The following is a 9,708-nucleotide window of genomic DNA, read 5'->3' as shown; positions in this document are numbered from 1 at the left end:
AAACAGCTCACATTTTGTTTCTATTGGACAGTGCCAATTAATACCAAGTTTAAGATAATATGCTTATTTTATAACATTCAGAAGCTACATTGTTAAAGTAACATTTTATCTACTGCAATTTTATAACATTAATTTCAACCTCTGATATATTTGAAATAATGAAAGTGATACATATATATGCATGTATTTTGGTTTATTCAAACATTATGCGTTTATTGATAATATTTTAGACAAGCTTCTTAGCTATAAAAAAGTCTTTAAGGTATTTCATTTGGAAAATTCCAACTGATATAAAGATTAATATTTGTGCAAAAGCCCACCATAAAACATTGCTATTTGTATTTTCACTGGTCATTCGAAATTTTTCTTCACGGACCTATGTAGAAGAGAAATAGATAGTTTTAGTTTCTTACAGTACTTAATATGTGATTTTGAGGGGAAAGTTGTTGAAGATATATGATATTACCCAATTAATATCTTATCCCAAAGTGTAGTATATGATTTTCTAAGCCAGAATCTGTTGTCTACCTGAGTATAAAAGAGTAAAATTCAACTTTACAAAACACATTTTTATATTTTGGTGTAAAATATCAGGAATTTGATCTATTTATTACATTATCCATTTTATTTGCTGCCATCAGGCACAGCAAACATTACCTACCCAGTAGTGAAAGATTTTCACCATTCAGGTCCTTAATTTATGCTGGTGCTATGCCAAGTACTTGCTAGCCTTATCTAATTTTCATACCTGTACTTATCTTACTTTCCGGATGAAGAAACTGAGACTTGGGTAGTGAGTGATGGAGCAGATGTGAGCACACCGAACACAGTGACTCAGAAAGCACTTGGTGCCACGGGAACAAAACTGGTCCAGACAGGGGCACACTTGAACTGCACACCTCTGTGGTGTGCATGTGGAGGCTTTCATTTATTCCTACTGTAAGCACACACCCTCTCTGGGTTCTTTGCTAGGTCTCTAGGGATAAAATGGTCTGTGAGCTATCGTTCCCTTTCCTAGAGGAAAGAGCTCAAGGTCCAGCAGACAGTGAAGAGAAATTGTTTTCTCCACCTTCTTCTGTGCATCCACACAGTTCTTGCTTAAAGAGAAAGACTGAGGAACAGGCAGTTCATTCTTTCCTTAGTCCAGGGACTTTGTATTAGGAAATGAATTCCTGGCAGGAGGAGATAAAATAAGCTGACAAGGCAAACTGACCCTTTGATAGTTTTGTTCTTTAAGTATTTGCTCGATTTCTTCAATTAGATGTTCAAGCTTGAAGGTAACTTCATTAACTTTGTCCTTTGCTTGAGCAATTGCTGCATCGAGGTCATGTTCTCCTATTCGAATATCTAAGTGGACACGCTGTACAAAGGGTAAAAGAAAGAAATGGCATGTTCTAGAAATGGCTGCACCCCTTTCTCTAATTCTGCACTCTCTGTGCCCTTCCATCCCCCCTCTCCCTTTTCTCTTCCCTTTTCATTAGACACTCCTGAATTCTTACTTCCTCCCCCTCACTACTTCTTTAATCTCTATCCTATCCATTAGTCTTTCTTGTAATAATAATGCAATAAGTAGTAACTGGTTGACGTGAACGTATACTTATACCTTCCTGAACATCAAATTTACTAGTAGGTAAATGCCTTTGGTGCTGAGAAAATGTGATTGATTCTCTCAGGAAACTTTTCTTTATATAGAACTGAATTTTTCAAACTAAAGTGCAAGTTCTCTTCGTCTGTTCTCAACATGTCTAAAAAATAGCCAATCACCATCCACTGTGTAAGAGTTTTATTTATTAGAATTCCATTATTAATTTACCCTTCGGCCTTCACTTGTTTTCAAGCCTGAGTAATCACAGTTCTTTTTTAACCTCACCTCACGGTTCTTATTTTTCAAACCCTTTAATCAACTTCATGGTTCTCCTTTGAAAGCCTTCCAAGCTCTGCAGCTCCCTCTTTAGTTGCTGCCCTGAATTCTGGGCACAGGATTTTAATCAGTTTCTAGTCAGTCTGAGTGCAATGGTTCTGCGTACCAGTGTCATGGTTGAATAGTGTCAATGTTGTGTCCATCATCAAGGACTGGGGAGGCATCTACTCACCAGCTTACTCCCTCCAAATGATACAAGCCTCGTAGAATTAGATTGTATGCAAATGATGTGTTCGCCAGATGAGTGTGAAGTAAAATAGAATGTTCCTTGTGAGCCATATAACTTTGATAATAATACCTAGGGTTGAGAATTTATAGAGTTTAAGGTTATTATTCTCTATTTTCCATTCTTGAAATAAATCTCCTCCATATAACTCTTTAAAAAAAATATGCAGTGTCCAGCAGGGCGTGGTGGCCCACGCTTGTAATCCCCACGCTTGGGAGGTGGAGACAGGGTCATGGAGACAGGGTGGAGCAGTACAGGTCTGTGGCCACCTCAGGGTCATGGAGACAGGGTGGAAGGCAAATTGGCCGAGGTCTATGTCCACTGTCGGGGTGGACAACCTGGGTCCTTGGCTGTAGGTAGGTGGATGGATATGGAGACCAGGCAGAGGGCAGAGTGGCCCAGCATCGGTTGCCACTGTAAGAAGTGATAGCCAGCCGGGCGTGGTGGTGCATGCTGGTAATCCCCGCATGTGGGAGGTGAAGACAGGAGGATCGTGCAGGTTTGAAGCCAGCCTTGCTGGCTTAAGAGACCCTGTTTCCACATAAAAATATACAAAATAGGTCTGGGAGTGTAGCCCAGAGGTAGAAGGGTTTCCAGGAACCCCAGTACCACCAAAAAAAAAAAAAAAAAAAAAAGTACTCAGGAGAGCCAGGCATGGTGAAACATGCTTGTAATCCCCGCGCTTGGGAGGCTGTGACAGGAGGATCGCTCAGGTTCTAAGCCAGCCTCAGCCACTTAGTGAGGCTCTCAGCAACTTAGTGAGACCCTGTTTCCAAATAAAATATTAAAACATAGGTCTTGGAGCATACCCCAGAGGTAGAAAGCCTATGGGTTCCACCCCCAGAATCAATCACAATAGAAAAAAAAAAAACTATTCAGGAGATAGTACACATCTCTAATCCCTAGTGAGACCCTGTTTCTTTTTTTGTGTGTGTGTGTGTGTGGTACTGGGGTTCCTGGAAGCCCTCCTTCCTCCGGGCTACACTCCCAGACCTATTTTATATTTTTGAAACAGGGTCTCTTACGCCAGCACGGCTGGTGCGCGATCCTCCTGTCTCCGCCTCCCAAGCGCGGGGATTACAAGCGTGCGCCACCACGCCCGGCAAAGAGACCCTGTTTCAAAACAAACAAAAAATTTTAAAAGGGCTGAGGATGTAGCTCAGAGTTAGAATGCCCTGAGTTCAATCCCAATACCAAAAGAAAAAGCATTCAGGAGTAGTATAGAGAAATAAGCATTCTTCAAATACCATTGATATATAAATTAAGCAAATATTTTGGAAAGCAGACAATATGTTAAAAATTAAAATGTACATATATAATCACTGACTGAGCAATTTTACCTATAGAAACCCATTCTGGAAAAATGCATATGTTGACAAGGTTATGTTTAAAAGGATATTAAGTGTGAGTGAGTGAGTGAGTGAGAGAGAGAGAGAGAGAGAGAGAGAGAGAGAGAGTGTGTGTGTGGGGGGGGTGTGGGTGGGTGGTGTACTGGGGATTGAACCCAGGACTGTTCTATCTGATATACACATCCAGCCCCATTTTATTTTTTATTTTGAAACAAGATTTCACCAAATTGCCAAAGGCCTTGCTAAGTTATAAAGGCTGGCCCCAAACCCATGATTCTACTGTCTAGGCCTCCCAAGTACTGGAATTATAGGCATGAGCCACCATGCCCAGCCCAGTATAATATTCGTTATAGCAAAATTATAGTTTTCAAATAACAAGTACCTTTCAATGGGGGATTGGTTTAAGTTTGTGGAAATCCAACTAAAGAAACATATTTTAGTAAAAGTTCTAGGATACTAGACCTACATCCGTATTAAAGGTGTTCATGATATTCTATGGTAGAGAAATCTGTATAGGATGTTATTTTGTAAAACAAAAATACTGTTTGTAAAAGTATACCTGTGTATATATGTTTCTATATGCTTATAAGCAGGTTCCAAAGAATGATTCAGTTGTTAATAGTGGTTATATATGCTAGGAAACATTAACTTTCTGCTTAGAATGTTTTATATTGTTTATCATTGTAAAAAACAGGTATAAAACATATGGTCTGACATGTAAGGAGTTTTAAAATCAACACTCTATCCTAACAAGAAGTTAATAGTTAAGCAAATAAAAACTCAGCTATTGCTAAGTGTGGTGGCGCACGCTTTTAATCCCAGAATTTGGGAGGCTGAGACAGGAGGATTGCAGTTCGCGGACAGCCTCAACTACTTAGTGAGGCCCTTTGCAATTCAGTGAGACCCTGTTTCAAAATAAAGAATAAGAAAAAAGGGTTGGGGGTGTCACTCAGAGATTGAATGCCCCTGGGTTCTATCCCTAGTACTGCACAAAAAGGTCAACTATTCTTAAATCTGTTTGAAAATTGGAGAGACCGATATGTGGCTAGAAAGAACCACAGTTTAACAAAGAAGATACCCACTAGCATAAACCTCTGTGGGAGCCAGTACCAGATATCTTGTTTCAAGTACATGGTGTCTAGATTTCAACAGAAACTTACTAAGAGGCAGAAGACACAGCTTAAGAGACAGCAAACATCAGAACCAGGTACAGATATGGAAGAGACGTTGGAATTGTCAGGTCAGGAATTTTAAAAAATCCAACTTTGATTAACATAATAAAGGTGCTTAGGGGCATTTGACCTCCAAGCTGCACCCCCTGCCCTATTTTTTTTAATTCTTTATTTTGAAACAGGGTCTCACTGAGTTGCAGAGGGCCTCACTAAGTAGCTGAGACTGTCCACGAACCGCGATCCTCCAGTCTCAGCCTCCCAAATGCTGGGATTATAAGCGTGCGCCACCATGCCTGGCTAATAAAGGTGCTTTTTGATAGAGTACAGAACATATAAGAAAATGATTATGTAGAGAAATGGAAATTTTAAGAAAGAGAGAGGTAGAGGTAATGGTAGAAATAATTTTTTTAAAAACCCACTCCCAATACTTGGAAGGCTGAGATAGGAGGATTGCATGTTTGAGACGAGCACATGGTAACTTAGTGACTCTCTTAAAAACAAAACAAAACAAAACAAAAAAAACCGAGATAGGACTGGGAGTATAGCTCAAAAGTAGAATGCCCTTGGGTTCAACTGAGTTGACACCGGGATGAACCCAGTGGCATTCTACCTTTGAACCCAGTAAAACACACACACACACACACACACACACACACACACACACGCATGCACGCACGCACACATGCACACACACGCACACGCACACTGGAAGAAATGAAGAATGGCTTCAATGGCTGCATTAGTAGAGTGGATGTAGTAAGGAAAGAATCTCAGAAATTGAGGGTATGTAGATAGAAACATATGAAACTAAAAGGCAAAGAGGGAAAAGTATAGCATCCAAAATGGGAATACTAGAAAGAGAAAGTAAAATAAATATTTGAAGCAATAAGAACAGAATTTTCCCCAAATTAATGTCATATGCCAAGTCAAAGAGCCAGGATGCTCAGAGAACACCATGCATGATAAAAGCTCCAAACAAGATAAATATCAACAATAAGAGCTAAACCTAGACGTATCATGTTAAAACTACAGAAGATTTACAGGCATGGTGGGCACGCTTGTCATCCCAGCATTCGGGAGGCTGAGACCGGAGGGTGGAGGTTCGTGGACAGGCTCAGCTACTTAGTGAGGCCCTCCGCAACTCAGTGAGACCCTGTTTCAAAATAAAGAATAAAAAATAGGGCAGGGGGTGTAGCTTGGAGGTGGAATGCCCCTGAGTTCTATCCCCAGACCCGCAAAAAAAAGATAACAATGGCCAGAATTCAAAACACTGAAAACACCAAATTCTGGAAAGAATATGGAGCAATAAGAACTCTTATTCATTGGCAGTAGGAATTCAGAACAGTGCAATAACTTGATGATACTTTGGTATTTTCTTTGAAAAGTAATTAAATTATTGCCATATCATCCATCAATCATGCTTCTTGGTATTTACTTAAATGATATGAAAACTTGGGTCTGTATGGGAACTTGAACGTGGATTTTTTTTAGAAGTTTCCTTCATAATTGCCCCAACTCAGAAGCAACCAAAATGTTTTTTTATAGGTAAATATGTAACTGGTACACACTGGCAATGGAATAGTATTCAGCACTAAAAAGAAAGGAGTTACTGAGCTATGACAAGATATTGAGGAACCCTAAAGCATGTCAAATGTGACTGCCATCAAGGATCAGGTTTTAGAAATTATTTCTACTTTCATATGAACAGTGAAAAACGCACCTCTGCAGAAATATTTAGTGACTACTCATTGACTATTGCATTTCTGAGACTTAGTTTTGTATTCAAGGTTTTTCAAGGACTTGTTCCAGTGATTAGTGAATTCAAACTTTTTGAATGCTTATTAGCTTGGTGTGTTGGGAAAAAGCAATGTGAGTTTAAATTTCAGTATTGTGCTTGTTGGCAGTATGACATTGTGCAAGTCATTTGACCTCAGCACCACAGCTTCCTCTAAAAAGTGAGATAGGAGTATTGGATATGGAAGATAGAGCGCAGAATGTGGAGGTTTGCGTGGTGCGTCTGTATTGTGACTGCCTGCCTTGCCTACTCACTGGCCATGTCATTCCCTCAAGTTGTCCGTCGTGTGACCAAGAGTAGGAATGTGATCCAGGTCAGCAGCATAGAGTAGCCTGAGCTCTGAACATGCTGGCTCAAGCAGAAACAGAGTACTTGTGGACAGGAAGGGTCTTAAAATGGGGATATTGGTCTTAAAGGAAGATACTAAGAGGGGTCATCAGAAATGTTGAAATTAGCTGGGCGTGGTGGCGCGTGCTTGTAATCCCAGCATTCGGGAGGTGGAGACCGGAGGATCGCGGTTCGAGGACAGCCTCAGCTACTTAGTGAGGCCCTCTGCAACTCAGTGAGACCCTGTTTCAAAAAAATAAAGAATAAAGAAATAGGGCTGGGGGTGTCACTCAGAGGTAGAATGCCCCTGGGTTCATCCCCAGGACAAAAAAAAAGTTGAAATTAGAGCAGTTTCTTGTCATCTTCTCCCCAAATTACAGGTTCATGTCAAGCCTAAGGAACTTAGCAAAGCCTCTGATACTTAGTGAGACTCTGTTTCAAAAGTAAAAAATGGGGCTGGCTGGTGGCTGCTGGAGAGAGAGCCTTCCTGGGGATAAAGCCTGTGGGGGCAAGGATTTTGTCTCCGCACCAAGACAGGAATGTTTACAGGACGAATGACAATATATCTCCCTTCTAGAAGGGGATGTTGTTTCAGGCAATTGTGTATTCTGTTTTATAAGAGTATTTGTATTACTCAGGCTGACGCTGGACTCATGGACTCAAATGAGCCTTTTGCCTCAGCCTTGCCGTAGTGGGACTAGCCATGTGTGTCACCATGTCCAGCTCGGAAATTGTGTATGTTTGTTGGTTTACCTGTATATTTTATTTGCAGTACTGGGAATTGAACCCAGGGTATTCTGCCACCGAGCTACATCCCAGCCCTTTTGATTTTTTGATGTTGGGACAGGGTCTTGCTAAGTCACCTGGGCTGTCCTCGAACTCTCAGTCCTCCTGCCTCAGCCTCCTGAGTAGCTGGAGTTATAGGCATGCACCACGGTGCCCAGTAGCAAGCGTGTGTGTGTGTGTGTGTGTGTGTGGTAGTAGTAGTGTGTGTGTGTGTGTGTAGTAGTAGTGTGTGTGTAGTAGTAGTAGTAGTGTGTGTAGTAGTAGTGTGTGTGTAGTAGTAATAGTAGTAGTGTGTGTGTGTAGTAGTAGTGTGTGTGTAGTAGTAGTAGTGTGTGTGTAGTAGTAGTAGTAGGTGTGTGTAGTAGTAGTAGTAGTGTGTGTAGTAGTAGTGTGTGTAGTAGTAGTAGTGTGTGTGTGTAGTAGTAGTAGTGTGTGTGTAGTAGTAGTGTGTGTGTAGTAGTAGTAGTAGGTGTGTGTGTAGTAGTAGTAGTAGTGTGTGTAGTAGTAGTGTGTGTGTAGTAGTAGTAGTAGTAGTGTGTGTGTAGTAGTAGTGTGTGTGTGTGTAGTAGTAGTGTGTGTGTAGTAGTAGTAGTGTGTGTGTAGTAGTAGTAGTGTGTGTGTAGTAGTAGTAGTAGGTGTGTGTGTAGTAGTAGTAGTAGTGTGTGTAGTAGTAGTGTGTGTGTAGTAGTAGTAGTAGTGTGTGTGTAGTAGTAGTAGTGTGTGTGTGTAGTAGTAGTGTGTGTGTAGTAGTAGTAGTGTGTGTGTAGTAGTAGTAGTAGGTGTGTGTGTAGTAGTAGTAGTAGGTGTAGTAGTAGTGTGTGTGTAGTAGTAGTAGTAGTAGTGTGTGTGTAGTAGTAGTAGTAGTGTGTGTAGTAGTGTGTGTGTAGTAGTAGTAGTGTGTGTGTGTAGTAGTAGTGTGTGTGTAGTAGTAGTAGTAGGTGTGTGTGTAGTAGTAGTAGTAGTGTGTGTAGTAGTAGTGTGTGTGTAGTAGTAGTAGTAGTAGTGTGTGTGTAGTAGTAGTAGTAGTGTGTGTAGTAGTAGTAGTGTGTGTAGTAGTAGTAGTAGGTGTGTGTGTAGTAGTAGTAGTAGTGTGTGTAGTAGTAGTGTGTGTAGTAGTAGTAGTAGTAGTGTGTGTGTAGTAGTAGTAGTGTGTGTGTAGTAGTAGTAGTGTGTGTGTAGTAGTAGTAGTAGGTGTGTGTGTAGTAGTAGTAGTAGTGTGTGTAGTAGTAGTGTGTGTGTAGTAGTAGTAGTAGTAGTGTGTGTGTAGTAGTAGTGTGTGTAGTAGTAGTAGTAGTAGTAGTAGTAGTGTGTGTGTTGTAGTAGTAGTAGTAGTAGTAGTAGTGTGTGTGTGTGTGTGTGTGTGTGTGTGTGTGTGTAGTAGTGAGGGCTAATCTTAGGGGTGTTCTACCTCTGAGCCCTGCCCTCAACACCTGCCCCCTTTTTAAATAGTGCCTCATTAAGTTAGTAAACTGACCTCAAACCTGCAATCCTCCTATCTCTGCCTCCTGTACTGGGATTACAAGTGTCTACCACTGTGCCCAGCTACAATTGTGTATTTTATTTGCTTACTTTTGGTACTGGAGATTGAACCTAGGGGCATTCTACCTCTGAGCTACACCACCAGCCAGCCCCATTTTTAAATTTTTGAAACAGAGTCTCATTAAGTATTGGAGGCCTCACTAAGTTGCTGAGGGTGGCTATGAACCTGTGATCCTCCTGTCTCAGCCTTCCAAGTACTGGGTTACAAGCATGTGCCACCAAGCCCAGCTAACTGTGTATTTTAAAGAATTTTTTCTGTCTTCTAAAAATAATTAACAGGTTTTAATTTAAGAATTTTTAGCACAACTAAAATCTTAACTCTGAATTTAAACTTTGGAGACATTTTCAAATTGATCATCAAAGATTACTGGGAAAGAAGAGGAGAGAATTAGATTTTGACAATACCAGGAAGAATAGGAGAAGATGGGAAGGTACAGAGGAGAAGATAGCTATTTCAACAGGTGACTAGAGAGAGAAAAATAGTCTCAGTGAAACTCTTTTCTGTGGGGAATCAAGTATGCCAAGAAAGGACAGTTAAAATAGGCAGAAATCAAGTATGCAGTGGTCTCATGGGAATGGACCCTTCCCCGGCA

At 40.8% G+C, this 9,708-nt stretch overlaps 1 protein-coding gene across 1 annotated transcript in view; it reads right to left on the bottom strand.

Moving 5' to 3' along the window:
* Positions 1-226: 226 nt before the first annotated feature.
* LOC308264316 (transmembrane emp24 domain-containing protein 11) overlaps positions 227-9,708 on the bottom strand; it is a gene marked incomplete at both ends in the record, with an annotated part of 35,780 nt that continues 26,298 nt past the window's right edge. Inside the window, 3 exons of the mRNA XM_080697487.1 lie at positions 227-376; positions 1,214-1,360; positions 2,094-2,219. Coding sequence (XP_080553613.1) covers positions 227-376; positions 1,214-1,360; positions 2,094-2,219 — 423 coding nt within the window. The remainder of the gene's footprint in view (positions 377-1,213; positions 1,361-2,093; positions 2,220-9,708) is intronic.

The sequence above is a fragment of the Muscardinus avellanarius genome (genome assembly GCF_963383645.1).
Source record: "Muscardinus avellanarius genome assembly, chromosome: 6".
Lineage (NCBI taxonomy): Eukaryota > Metazoa > Chordata > Mammalia > Rodentia > Gliridae > Muscardinus > Muscardinus avellanarius.
The sequence above is the reverse complement of the archived record's forward strand: the minus strand, read 5'-3'. Positions and strand labels throughout refer to the sequence as shown.